The sequence below is a fragment of the Rhamphochromis sp. 'chilingali' genome, assembly GCF_963969265.1.
Source record: "Rhamphochromis sp. 'chilingali' genome assembly, chromosome: 20".
Classification (NCBI taxonomy): domain Eukaryota; kingdom Metazoa; phylum Chordata; class Actinopteri; order Cichliformes; family Cichlidae; genus Rhamphochromis; species Rhamphochromis sp. 'chilingali'.
This window is the reverse complement of record NC_137947.1, coordinates 31393858-31408845: the sequence shown is the minus strand read 5'-3', so window position 1 is coordinate 31408845 and position 14988 is coordinate 31393858. Positions and strand designations below refer to the sequence as shown.

Here is a 14988-nt window from a genome sequence, read left to right as displayed (position 1 = left end):
CGGAGTTTTGGACCCAGATTACTCTGAAGCTCCTCCCTACGGCAGCCGTAATGCTCTGACAATCCATCAAGCAGTGCTGCTTACCAAAGTTGTACTAAAACATTTTTAACAGATTTCTGCAGCCAAAATCGGTTCGAGGTCAGTAAGCACAACCAGAATCCATACATAAGGCACACTGTCGATTTTTGACAAAATTAAAGGATTTTAAGTCCTTATAGTGTGGAAAATATGTTATACAGAAGAAAAGAATATATCGCGATATATATCGTTACCGCACATGCTTCAAATTATATCTCGATATGAATTTTAGGCCATATTGCCCAGCCCTATCACAGAGTATGTCTTTTTGGTCATTTCGGGCTCAGTTTGGAAACTTTTGTGGTTCAGACGTCATGAACTCACATTTGGCTAATTTAAGGTGGAGCTGTGGCTGAACGCTGGCGACCAGAGTCGACACAAGTCAACAGGCACAAAAGTGGCCCAAAGAAAACTGAAATACGCTTGAATTTAAACCATTACTGAAGCTTCTCCGATTTTATGCTAATAATTACACCGAACTATGTCTTCATACACTGAAAACAACATGAAGTCATCAGCCTGCGAGCTGGAGTCACGGTGGGGGCGTGGGGGGCAGATTATTTGGTTGCTGTGTGTCCGTGACATTTGGCTCCAGCTCCGCCCGGATGCTTCGCTCGCCTCGTGAAGCGGCAGGCCGGCGTTCACCGAGCGACAAACCAGGAACCTAAAACTGTAAACTGCTCCACATCAGACGGCACGAGCCAGAAAAATAGAAACAGCAGTAAAACCCAATCTGGAGGTTTCCAGCCTCCATCTTTATGGTGGAGACCTGAGCCTGCACATGTGAGATACAGGAAACGTTTGTGCAGACGTCTGCCTCACTGCAACATGAAAACTGCATTTTAGCCACTCAGCTGCTGTTCATTGGGGCTGGCTTACAGCGCCCTCTGCTTCACCTCCAGCTGAACTGCAGCCGCTTCACTAACAGGAGGGAGAGCGCTCGCTGAGGAGGACTCAGGTGTTTCTGTGCTGGACCCACAAACAGTGCGGCGACTGAGCTTCAGATCCAGACTGATCAGCCGTCTGAAGCGTCCCAGGTTTGATCTCTAATGGTTTTATAAAAGTGGCAGGTGTGACATCATCATCATCAGCTGTCAGGGATGTGAACGGCGTCCTACCTGCCAGGGCTTTGATTCGCGAGCGCTCGAAGAGGCGTGCCGAGCTGTTCTCGTTGTCCCAGTCGTCGGCGTCCCAGCGGTTGTTGACGCCATCGTTGTACTGCTGCTGGATCTCCATGTGGTCGTACTCCGCCGCTACCGACGTCATCTTGACCTCCCCGTGGCTCCACCTCCGCCTCCCCCGCTGGCTTCGAGTCCGTTCACCTGCTGCCTGCTGCTGATCACGCCGGACGCTCGCACACGCTCAGACCGGCTCTGGCTGGCAGGCCGAGATCACTTTAGGAAACCTGCGGGAGGGAAAACGGAGAGAACGAGGTGAGAAACGATGAACTCATAATCAGCTTTATTAAAGAACAGCTGACGGCTGATTGGACAAATATTTATGATTATCACAAACGAGGTCAGACGAAGCCACGCCTCTTCCCCTCGCCCCGATGACCACAGAAGATCAAAACTGCAGAAGGCGGCGGATAAACAAACAGGACGGGGTGTGCAGCACACGCCGTTGTACGCTCATGTCAAAATGCACTCAGTGTTTATGGGCGTGCACGCTCGGGACAAAACATAGACGCTACAGAAGAGTCTGGCAGGACGTGACCCGTCTGTGGGGCGTGCACTTATCGATCAGAGCATGGAGTCTGCAGAGGAAACCAACGCCGGCGTTTTGTGTTCGTGCATTGGTGAGAAACACTGAGCTGTGATTAAAGCAGCACAGACACTCTGCTGCTCTCTCAGCCGCTGAGGAAGGTGGTCACATGACTGTGCCTTCTGCTCCACGATTGGCTGAAGACCACCCAACCTCCCTTTGAACAGAACAGTTTCTAAGCTAGAAGAAGGGCGCCTCCTCCTGGTCACAACACGTTACTACAACATCTGAGAAACAAACACACACTGTGAACGCATCAGAGCAGTGAGGCGTTCAGTGACCAGCTCCAACATTCTCACTAACACTAATCTGTAGTTTAAAAGGTTGTGAACGATTTCATTTATGAGCAGATCGCTCCTGTCAGTAAAGTCTACAGATAGGAAGTCTGTGCTTCAATGCAACATGTGATCTACCTGTGCAGGTAAACACAGGAGCGACTCAGCGCAGGCGGTCCTGCAGTCATCAGCATGACTCTGAGATGGCGTTTAACTAACCACGACCTCAGCGGTTCACCCAAAGCAGGGAAACCTCAGACCTGAGCCGTCAGTCACATCTGTCTCCAGAGGTGCGCCATGTGACCAGCTGCTGGACACCGAGAGCTTCAGCACGTAATAAATGAATGAATGAGTTACAGCTGAGCCACCGTCTGAACCGTGAGCATGTCAGAGGTCAGAGGTCAGCTCAGGTTTCATAACACGAACAGAAATCTGGTGGAAACAAACAGACGTGAGGCTCACTGCTTTAATGTGAGGAAAACAGGAAAGTTTGAGATGCAAACTGTGATTTTACCCTTTAAGTTTATTATTTTCACTTTAATTAATCTTTGACAAAAAATAGATTAAAATTGAAATAAACTTATAAGTAACATCTTAAATAAAAATTTGACAGACGTCAGCACTTCTGCTCTCTGATTGGCTGCACTCCGTCCCGTCCTCCTCACACTGCGGTCAATTCAAACGTCTCTACTCTGCATCACACCACAGGTTCCCTCTGGCTCCGCCTACTGAAGACCAACTCAACCAATGAAATTATTCTGAGTCTGTTTTCCCTGCAGAGTGTGTGTGTGTGTGTGTGTGTGTGTGTGTGTGTGTTGCTTGTGTTGCTACGCTAAAAATACGCCACAACTGGGACCCCGTGTGTGTGTGCATGAGTGAGTGTGTGCGCGCGCAGAGTGAAGCTAACAATGTGCACTCAGACAGAAGCAATAACACACACACACACACGGAGTCATGACAACAGTTTTTAGTAAGTGTGTCACTGCAGGGCAGCAGACTGAGTGAGGACCTGAGAGACGCTGAGCTGCAGGATGAAACTGAAGCTGCTGTTTCATAATCTGGTAACAATCATCATCACCATGATCATTAATCCGCAGACACTCGAATGCATCACGCGTTGGCGGTTCAGCTTCGGGGACGCGGCAGGAAGCTTTCGTGTCTTTAAGCAGTGAAAACGTCCATCCTGGCGGCCGCAGCGATGGACGCGCTGCACGTGAAATGTGTTTGTTTGCTGAGGCTGTGCAGTTGGATGAGTTTAAAAAGTCTCCGGCCAGGCAGGTGACCACACACCTGACTGAGAGCGAGGTTTGGCTGCACGCAGATGATGGTGACTACGTTCCTGCTGCAGCGATAGGTCAAAGTTCAGGGGCTGAGGAAGGCAAAGCTGTGAGTAAGGATGCCGGGAATCGGGCCAGCGCGCGGGAAACTGAAGGTCTGCTGCAGGTCAGCGTGTGAAAGCTGCCAGCAGCAGAAAGAACGAGGCGACGGGAAGAGCCGAACCTTCTCAGGAGGATATTTATAGCCCGGAGAGAGGACGACCCTGGCTGGGAACAGGAAGTACAGAAATAGAGATGACGGGGCGGAAAAATTCAGACTTTTTACACTTTTAAGAATTTTGTGTTGTAGCTTTTCCTCATTAAATCTGATATGAGGGATGTTAAAAAGTGAGGTCAGCAGTCGAGACAAATGCCCTGCTGGAGCCTACATTTCCCATCATGCAGCTTCACATGAATCCAGCACGTGTGCCTCATTTCTGAGCATCTTTTTCCCTTTTCTCTCCTCTCCATCTCTCGCCCACGTCCTCCTCCCACCTCTCTCACCCTCCCAGCATCCTTCACTACAATTACCTCCTGTTGAAGCTCGCCTCGGCTTTCTTTCTGACGAAAGCTGTCAAGTGCAGCCCCCCCTCCGCCCACACCTCTGTCACACTGTGACTGTAGGGGTTTTGGTTTTAACCTGAGACCTCTGCAGACATCGGTAATCCTACACAGGATGTGATTGTGCTTTTAAGGGCAAAGAATAAAACTGGACGGTCAGGAGACGTCGGCCACATGTGTGAACGAGGAAGATTAAAAATATAAAAATTATCTGAGGGTTTACGGACGAGCAAAGACTAAGAACTCAAAGAATCGAATTAAAATCAGCTGAAACTGTAAAGCCGAGTGGACGACAAACCGCCACCCGTGTGTCACGCTTTTAAAGGTCCAACAATCAGACATGAAATCACAGAGTTTGTGTTTGGCTTCAATAAACGAGGCCTACCTCATACACCACCCCGGGGTGTCCTGTGACACAGGTGGATGAGCACTGATCTGAGGTCAGAGCGTGCACGGCTCGTTCCGTCTCCGAATGAGAACGAAGGAGGAGCGCGGCTCGACTTGGAGTCGAGTCCTAAATCTGCTGCTGTGGGAGAAATAAACTCCTCTCCCTCCTCTTCACACGTTTCTGTTCCTGAACCAGCAACAAGCAAACATCATCCTCTCCACCTGCTCCACCCGAGAAGCTGCTGCTGGAGTAACAACAACAAAATGTAATGAAAGCTGAGAAACCTCCAGTAACTAAAACACATTCTAACACGTCCAAGTCCTTCGCTTTGCTTTCACGCCGTTTAACCACGCTGAGAATCCCTCGCCGACTCAAACGATGTTGAGCCCAGTAAGAACCCGTCACGGTCTCGTACACGGGTGCGTCTCACCTTTTCCTGAGGCCGGTCAGAGGCAACATTAAAGCTGCTTCGTTTTCTTTCATACGTGCAGAGAACCAGAAACCACACAGCATCGTTTCCTTTCAAAATAAAGGCACGACCTGCTCCTCTGAGTGGACGACTGAATGTTATTTACTACACTCTATTCTGCACTGAAAGATGGGCAAAAAACACACGTTGCCATGGTTACGCTGCCCCAGCATGCAGCGCGTGGGAGCCCACTCGTCACGGTGGCGACAGCGGCACAAAGACTCTCGGCTGAAGCTTCGGGAGGAGGAACGACCACACTGCCAGCGGAGCTAAATCACAGACGGCGGCGACAGGATAAAAGAACCTGCCCTGTCTGTGGAAACGAATCAAAGTTCAGGATTAGGAGTGGAAGTGGACCGGAGGCCCGCGGAGGTCACCGGCTCTCTTAGTCAGCAGCTTCGTCAGAGCTGCTGTGGACACAAGAGACCACAGGTCATGTGGTTCAATCAGCTGATTGATTGTTACTGAATCCTTTCATGAAAATAAAATTCAAACACTTCGTTGGCGTCTCGTCAGCGCACACCTGCTGTTACCTGATGAAGCTGAAAACAGATGGAAAAACAGACGACGCTCGTTTCGTTGTATTTTTAGCTCTGACAGTTTCACTATGCAAATATCAATAGTTCACCATGGCAACGCAAACCGGCAGAATCTCACTCTGCATTCAGACTCCTACGCAGGACAAGCTGCCGCCACGGCGCTCGCCCCGACCATGAACAGACGCACACCGACCGACGGCGGAGACCAGACTGGAACCACACGGACAGCAAAGACTCGAGTTTTCCAGTCGTGTCGGATCACCACAGACTTCCTCCACGACCGCGGGTCGGCACCAGAGCCAAACCTGAGCTGAGCAAGGTCACAAAGAAAACACACAGCAACAGGTGTGTGTGTGTGTGTGTGTGTGTGTGTGTGTGTGTGTGAGAGAGAGAGAGAGAGAGATTATCTGGGACATGCATGAGGAGGTGATCCATCACTCTCCTCTCTGCAGTCTCATGTAGGCCACACTGAGCAATGTGGGGCAGCAGCTATCCGACCCGACACCACCGAGGTCTGAGCAGAGCAGCGGCAGGAAGTCAGAGACACTGATTGGATGGAAGCTCGCACTTGGAATCAGGGACGGCGCCATTTTGGCTCCAGGTTTGAATGATTGCGCTCAGCTCTGTTCAGGTTCTGTTTCACTTATGATTTTATAAAAAGGTGCAAAGAAAACACGAGGAGCTCAACAGCACCGTGTGAACTCCATCCACAGCTCACAGCAGTGCTGGAGAAGCTGTGAGATGTTCGCCTTACAGACGTCCATAATCACAGCAGCTCGTCCAGCTGACTCCAGGTGTTCACGTCAGGGACATAACCTCTCTTTGATTGGACGGTCTCCGCTTTGGCTAATATAAAATTAGTTGTTGCATCTGAACATGTTTTACTCTTTGAACGACGCTCACAGATCGAAGACGTTTGTTTTCTCGTAAACCTCCGCTCGATCTCACCTCCGTCTACATCGGAGGCGTCGCCCCCTGCTGCTCAGTACAAAGAATGCACGTGTCAGGTAAAACCAAAAACACTAAATAAATCCTCAGGCTAACTCGAGCCCGACTGATCAGTGGAGCCTGCTTTGATTAATGAGGAAACCATCCTGAATCTAATTAGTGACTCTGAGCCGGAGCCAGTAATTAGATTTTTGTTAGATTTGAGATAAGATGTCCTCGTAACGATTGAATCATCGCAAAGAGACGGCACACACAGATCCAGGCGGATGGATACATCACGCTGTCAGAGATGATCCGAGGACTCGCTGAAGTCTGACAGCAGGTGAGTTTAGACATCAGTGTCGGGTTTAACTAAACCAGCATCTGCTTTTGAGCCCAGGCGTCCCTGAGCTGCTTTCATGTCTCCTGCAGGAAGGAGTTAGTGAAGGTCTCAGGACAGCTCTGACAGTCATGCTTGTGATGTACACTGTAATCCGGTTATCTCATCCTGAGCAGACAAAGACCCTGAAGTCACACATAATTGGCCTGCACGAGAAATCATGCTGCACTAAAGGTCAGCAGAACCAGTTAGAGGAAGCCAGTGTGCTCCATCTTCTGAGGACAAGAAATGCTTCTGCATTAATGTGCAGAAGACTGAACGTTTCTATCTGGAACAAGGAGCTTTTGGACCGTTCGCCCTTTGATTGGCGCAGTTTTCAGACGTGAGCTGGAGTGGCGGGCGTCCTCTGCGCCGAGAGCCCGAGCACGGCCGAACGTGCGATTGTGTCCCAGCATCAGCTTTCAGATAAGAAACAAACAGGGACACATGAACAGCGTCTGTGGGAGAAACAAAGACGGCATCGAGCGCCGCGTCCTGGCTCTTCCTGTTTAATTGTGACGTCCAATCAGAATCCTCCCGTGGAAGCGTCGCCTCAGAGAAAGCGGAGTTTAAGCTGATCGTGCCTGAGGGAGCCGATTGGAGGACGCGCAGCACAAATATGACAGTTAAAGGGCAGGACACTGAGCATCTCCACTACGCCGTTAATAGAGTTAGAGGTTGCCATGGTTACGATGACTAATCAATGGGCCGCAGACAGCCCTGCTCACTTTTCACAATGACGGCTTCAAATGCAGGGAAGAAAATTCAGATTTGATCTGCTCTGTAAATGAGCTCGAGCTCAAACATAGCGGCCCGTCTACGCCTCGGCTCCTCGGATTAAACAAGGACGACTTTACACATTTAACACTCGAGTGCACACACGCACCCCAATCCTCCAATCACAGGTCCAGAATCAGCCGTTTCCAAAGCTCAACAGAAACATTTTGTCTGCAGCTTTGATCTAAAATCAGTCTGACGTCCAGACTTTTGGTGCAACGACAGAAAGACAGCGAGCTCTTTGTGAGACGAGCTTCAACCGCGGGACGCGTCAGGGTGAGCGGACCGTCACGAACACGAGGAGCGTACAGACCGGCTCCTCCCACAACGAGCTGATCCATCCAGGCTAACGCATGCGGACGACAGAGCGTGTGGATGCAGCAAAGCAGGAAGGACTTCAAGATCCAACTGCAATTTATTGTTTCTGTCCAATTCAAATTTTAGTCATTTATTAACGTTTTACCTGCTACAGGACCTTCATCGGTCACATTTCTCAAAGTAAACTACAGCATCAGCATCCTACTTTATTTCAAACTACATCAGCAGGAAAAAAGACGGCTGCAGTGGAAGCTGAATTATTAATAACGGCCACCAGGGGGCGGCACGTGAGGCTGCAACAAGCACTCCGGTCGTGTAGCAGCGACCCTCTGACCTGATGTCTCCAAACATATTGATGATGGACTCACGTGACCCACGCACCTTTTTGTAAACGTTTGTTATTCAGAGCGTCAAAAGGGAGGCTCGACCAGAAGATCCAGACAACAACAACAACAACAACAACAACAACAACAACAAGTCCCAGCACGTCAAAAAGAGAGAGGACGACTAAACTCCAGCCTGAATTCTGCAGCCAGGACAGTCTTTTACATTCAGTCTATTCCAGGATTATTTTTGTGTACGATTTAAATTTTCTGCACTGTAGCAACGTCGCGGCATCAAATATCTGCGGTTAGTTTAAGCAGTGAACTTGCCAGTTTAAGACAAATACATGATAACGGAGGATTATTTTGACCTGAGAGTCCTGCAGAGCTATTCTGATGCAGTCCAGAAGCATGAAGCTGGAACACCTTTAAGGTGTTTGACAGCCAGAGCACAGCTGAGTCTCCGCCTCCGTTTACCTGTGAGAAAAAACGTTTCGTTTCACCTTTTGATTCAGGTGTCTGACGCTCTGCAGTCCTCTGAGCAGCTGTTTGTCCTTCCATCAGAGGACAAACAGCAACGCCAAGCCTGGACACACACACACACACACACACACCAATCAGCAGGGATCAATAATGACTCAGGCATAAAGGTCTGCCCCAGAACCACGTCGCCAGGGTTACATAAATTAAAGCACCTCTTTCAAAATAAAAGCTTTTCTAACTAAACGTTAATGCAGCAGTTTCACTTCGCCTGCGACGGTGCCGTCGGTGACTTAAAGCTACAAGAAGTGGAAGTAATATTTTCACGTTAAAGATGCAGATCTTTTAGCAGGGGTTTGCTGTTTTGTCACACTCACTGAGCAGCTCTTTAAATCCATCACAAGAATCACCCTAATGAAGGCAATAAACATCCTAAAGACTCAAATACCGCAGAACTACAGACTTCCTGGGCCCTGCAGAGCTTTCCCAGGAATCGTCACACCATCACCATAGACGTCCTTCAGGTGGACTGAAGGTAGGTGGCAAAAAAGGGAACACTGTGCATTTAGTGAACTTTAAAAATTGACCTTTAAACTGAGGTTCGTGTGTTTTTAGACTGTGATGCTCTTAGAAAAGCTGGCAGACAAGCAGAAGCCCCCAAATTGATCAGCCTGGAGTTTTGAGGCAGGGGTGGAGCTCCAAGGTGGGGACGGAGCTCTATCCATCAGGACTGAAGCTGATCTCCAGCATAAGCTATGAAACAGAAAACTGGTGAACACTAAAAACCTGACTGACTTCAGCAAAACCACAGAAACACATTTAAAAAAGAAAATGTCTAAAACCTGAAGCAGCAAACACGGAATCTGCACAGCTGACGAAGCCTTGAGCTACGGCAGGATTTCACTCGGGTCTGAAACTGGATGAGCCAAAACCATTCAGTCAGTTTCCGGGGCCCCTTTGCTCTGTCATGTGAGCGCGCGCACACACACACACACACACACACACACACACACACACACACACACACACACACACACACACACACACAAAAGGGAATAAAGGGCTGAAAGCACAGGAATGTGTCAGCAGTCAGAGGAGATGAGATCACGAGAGAGAGGGTGGGAGAATGAGAGAGGGCGAGTGAGCACATGAGTGAATGGGACAGCGAGAGAGAGACAGAGAGAGTAGGAAGGAAAAACTGAGACCCCCTTTTCCACCTGTTTAAAGACCCCGATCTGCATCTGGATCTCTTATCGGGAAAAGTCACGCGAGCTGATGGACACGTTCCTGCGATGACGATAAAACTGAAGCAAATCTAAAGCAGCTGTAAACAAAATTACCCACAATGCACGTCCACATACTGATCATGTGTTAATAGCAGGTGGTTCGATATAAGAGCAGTGACTCTGTCAGAGATCAGCACCAATATTCAGCTTCTTTTGATGGCTGACATCATTTTCCATCTGGTCACATGTCACAAGTAAGGGCCAATCAGCAGCGGCCGCGGGGAGAGACATTTGAAATGTGTCTTTTGTGTCATCTTCGTTGGTCTTCAGTCCTCCGTGATATGTTGTGAATTCATTACTTGAGAACCAGCAGATGTTATTATCGTAGCGCTCCATATTTTGGTCCCAGTAACTTAAATGAGCGTTTTTGGTGTTTGAACCGCGCAGGCGTCCTTCCAGCTGACGCCGGCTGTTTGTGTTCCTCTTTGTGTTTCTGTCACTTTGATTTTCTCTGGACGCGCTTCAGTCGTCTCTGCCCGTTTGTTCTCCGTGAGAACCAATCGTCTGCAGCTTCACACCGACCTCGGCTAAACACAGCTAAAAAACAGTCCAATCAGAAAGCCGGAGAGGTGAAAAACCGCACGCAGCCAACCTAGCCGAGCTCCCCTCGCCAGCCAGCCAGACAACGCGGCCGCTCGCCATCAATAAGTCATGCGGTCACATTTGCTCACTCGAGCGAGTTGTTTTGTTCAGAGCAGAGATTCAAGTGAGACAGAGAGAGCAGGAATTTCAGAAAACAAGTCAAAGGACAGAGTAGAGACACGCCGATAGAACTTCATTAAAATGATAAAAAATGGACTTATTAGTGAGCTCCAGAATCAGACTGGAACTGTGACCAAGGCAAAAATGAGCCGTCACTTTAGACCTGTGAGCTCTTAATCTAAAAAAAAAAAAAAAAAATGTTTTAACGTTCATTAGTAAAAATTCCAAAAATAACATTTAACAGTAGAACCACCAGGGGGAGCCATTCTGACACTGTCCTGCAACAAAGAAGTTTCCTGGAGGTCAGATGTTAATTTTTCCTTTGATTAAAATTAAGATTTGACTAAACAGATATTTAAGACTCAGTTTTATTAATTTTACAAATCCTGTTACACCAGCCTTCATGTTTAAATGTGTGTAAACAGTGTTGCTAGGCAACTCAGCATGCTGCCATTGTGGGGTCCAAATGACGTCCACATCACATCTGGGTATAAATGATCATTATTTGTATTTCCCCTTTTATTCTCACTCCAAAAATTAATCAAATGATTAAAAATATATATATTTTAGGAAAAGTCAGAAGGTTTAATTTAACAGAATTATGTGATTTATAAAAAGGGGTCAAAACGAGCCTCTTCAAACACACAGGGTCAAAGTTACCACCACAGACTGTAGGTAAAAGATGGAGGGAGCCACGCTGACGTCAAGCCCTCGTTAGCTACGCCCACTTCCAGTGACATCATCAAGGACAGAAAAAAAATGTTCAGGAGTTTGAAGGTTTTTTGGTTTTTTGGAGTCGCCCCCTGCTGGATATTAAAGACAATGCAGGTGTAAGAAGCTTCAAGCCAAAGATTTCCAGACGATAAGGTTGTTTTCACATCTTTGTCTTTAACGCCAACACCATGGAAGAGTAAAAACACGAGAGCGCGTTGTGGATTTTAAGCAGATACTCTGACAGGAGAGGAGACGTGAATCCCGGGGCAGACGTAGGAACATCTGGAAAGTTTAAAAGATTTCACAGGATCTAAATAAGTTGTTTGGATCGTAACGATGTGGAATATTATTGCTGTTTAACCAAAAGTGTACATGTGAGGGTTTCCCACGCTGATCAGAAGACAGAGATAAGAAGCACGTCTGAGGGACATCCTTCACTTGGATTCATGGTTTCTGCTTTTAATCTCGGCTGCACAGGTAAACATGTTTATAGTGTTTGTGCACTTTTTACACTTAAAGGGAAATGAGGGGTCATTTCTATATACTCAGGTTATTTTGCAGATGTTTTACTGAAACCAACAAAAGGTGCTCGCCGTCTTAAAGACGGTCTCTCACAGCAGCTGGAATCAGAAAGCCTTCAAAGGTCTCACATTGGTTTCCTTACATGACTGAAACAAGCTGACAGGCTTCAGCTCATCCACTAAACTGGTTAAAGGTCCGTTAATTGGCCTGTGTTTACTCCATTACACTCATAATTGATGAGTCAGCGTAGAGAACATCAGTCAGTTAATGGATTCAGTCATTATATCACTTTACAGCTTAGCACGAGGACGTCCATCTACACATTCATAAATGATTAGAACTGTACTGTTCTTCCTTCATCGAGGAAGAGGAGGAGGAGGAAGAGGAGGCGGCGTTCTCACTGCACGTGTGCAGGTTTGTAAAATGCATCGAGTTCTTTATTGCTGATGACGTGAGAGCAGAGCTGCCTTCAGTACATTTCAAATCTATATTTGATAACTTCACAATGGATTAACATCTGTCCATGTGTGGGTGCTGCACACACACACACTCCTATTATTTAAGTCCACCATTTACTGCTACATGCACACAATCAATATCTGATCCAGCAGCTCAGGAGGCACTTAGTTAGCATTCATGAACACACACGCCATGTGCTCTTAACTATGCAGCTGCCAGAGCAGCTATTAATTATCAATGAGCATCCTGAGTGCTGTGTGTGTGTGTGTGTGTGTGTGTGTGTGTGTGTGTGTGTGTGTGTGTCCCCCATCAATAACACGCTGCATCCTCTGCTCACCCAGGAAGTGTAGATGGTAGCATTTCGATCACGCACTGACATGATGCCAGGCGGCCATGTTTTTAAATTAATTCCCCCATTTCTATGCACCAGTTCCTCGACCGACCAGCGGAGGCAGCAGTGAGTCAGTCCCCATAGACTCGCATGTTAAAACTTGACAGCAGAAACAAACATGTTTACAGGCTGATACACAAACTGTTCTGAGGTCTGACACCTGTAGGGGGGGGGACTCACCTGTTTAAACTATATTGAGGCTTAAAGTTTGCATTTTTAGGGGCGTGGCCTCTGTATGATGCATTCGGACAGGAGCACATAAAACTGACTTTGAGGCTTCAAACCAAGCGATGCCACAGAAGTCCTCACTGCCAGCACGCGCACAAACACGCACACACAAAGCTGATGGCAGCTGATAAGAATCCAGTGATGACTTCCACTGGTGTCTCTCAACACTGCAGCCTTTTTGATGGAGTTCAGGCTCAAAGAGAAACAATCCTCAGCCAGTGACAGACGGCTCAGTGGGAGGGGGGTAAAAAGGATAAAAGGACGAGAGACAGAAGCAAATGTTGCGTAACAGATGTAGTTTTCCACCAGCAGCTTTCACGTGATTGCTCCCTGCGAGCCTTCATTTAATGAGGCCGTGCAGATTTTACCTTCGCACAGGAAGCATGTGTGAGCGACAGGCCGTGCAGGCGCACAGCAGCGCTGCAAATCTGCAGCTTTTCACGTGTTTGTTTGTTTTGTTTCCACCATTTTTATCTTAGCAAGTTCAGGAGAGATCCACATGGAGCAAACGCTGCTGAAAAACTGTTACAACTGCCAACCAGACGACGGCGTTTTCTCCTCACACCGTGCACGGTAACGTCACCGCACATCTTTAAGATTAGATTTTTCTTAATCAGGTAAAATGTTAACGATGTAGTGATGTCATGCCCAGGCACATCTGAGAGCGAGAGCAGCCTCTGATTGAGCATTTTTAAAAGTCGTCAGGCTCCAAAAACAAAACAACAAAACAAAAAACACAATAAAATACAGAGATTTAATATTTCTGTTCAAGTATTAGCTTCACTGTCCGAGCGCCACTAAACACGGAAACAATCTGAAGAGCCTCAAACTGGCTGATCCGAGTTCAGCGTACGGCCGATGAAGTCCCGCCACAGGCCTCCGGGCTGTCAGAGCGTGAGCGTTTCCAGCTGACGGCCAGAGCGCTGAAAGGCTTTTACATAAACACGTCGGCCTGAGCTCGGCGCCCACACAGAGGACGCCGTTACTGAGAGAGTGCGAACCCGGAGACGACGCGAGGAGGCGAGGGAGTGAGCGAGCACGTCGATGTGAAACACACAGCGCTGTTTTTATTCATGTTTCTGACGTTTTACAGATTTGTTCAGGCTGCTGCTCAGCCGAGGGTCGAACATTCAGCACAGGAGGTCACGAGCTCATCGGGAAACTGACAGCGAACCGTAAGAATGAGTCACAGTCATGTGACATGTTTGGAGACCCTTAAAGTCCACCACAGAACCAAGCACAGCTTATCTTTATACTTTTACCAGCTGTTGGGGGCATTTCAAGTCACTATGCATCAATGCAACTGTTACATCCCAAATTATAATATTATGTATGCATTAAGTCCCTAGGAACTAGAGAGACTGCAAAAAAAAAAAAAGAAGAAAAAAAAAAAGAATCAAAATTGTTTTGTGGGGGTTTGTTTGTAAAAAACATTTCTACTTACAGAAATTTCAGAAAAACTTCAAAAATTTCAAAGCTAAATGCAAAAACATTGCACAAAATAGTTTCCAACCACAGGAAATTTGGAGTGTCTTTATAGGTTTAATTTTTATAAACTTCAGGAAAAATTAAAAAAAAATATTATTGTGCAAAATCCCCCCCCCCAAAAAAATAAAATAAATAAATGTAAATAAACGATTTCTAACATTGAAATTTAAGCTCTAAGCCTCCCAAGTTTCCCATGACGTCACTTCTGGTTGTGGCAGCTAACGGTGGACACGTGATGATCCGTTTTTGTTGTTGCACTCGCTCTTTACGTGATTTTCGCACAAAGCCAAATGTGGATGGAAACCACGACCTGGGACAAGCTGAATGCACGTGATGTAAGTACAACGCCTCGAGCTTCACAAATCTGAGCCTTAAAAGGGTCAAACACAGCTTTGGATCCTAAATTAACAAAATCGTGTCTTTTTATGTTTTTCTGAATATTAATAACAACGTATGTTTTCTCCGTTTTCCACTTTGTTGTCTCACTACAAAAAATAAAGTTTGTCTGTTTTTTTCCTCATACATTTACTTCATAATTTTTTCCCACTTTTCACGATCATATATTTACAATTTTTTAAGTTTGAATTTTAAAATTCAATCTCTG

General features: G+C 47.1%; 1 protein-coding gene across 2 annotated transcripts in view; it reads right to left on the bottom strand.

Moving 5' to 3' along the window:
- The window catches only part of LOC308388741 (spectrin beta chain, non-erythrocytic 1), a 101404-nt gene that overhangs the window by 66924 nt on the left and 19492 nt on the right, over nt 1-14988 (bottom strand). The window contains exons 2-3 of one of the 2 annotated variants that reach the window (XM_080869622.1): nt 8618-8700; nt 1197-1483 (exon numbers count right to left, since the gene is read on the bottom strand). In XM_080869622.1, the coding sequence (XP_080725748.1) occupies nt 1197-1344 (148 nt within the window). In that variant the 5' untranslated portion in view covers nt 1345-1483; nt 8618-8700. The remainder of the gene's footprint in view (nt 1-1196; nt 1484-8617; nt 8701-14988) is intronic. The other variant, XM_080869621.1, reaches the window with a different exon arrangement.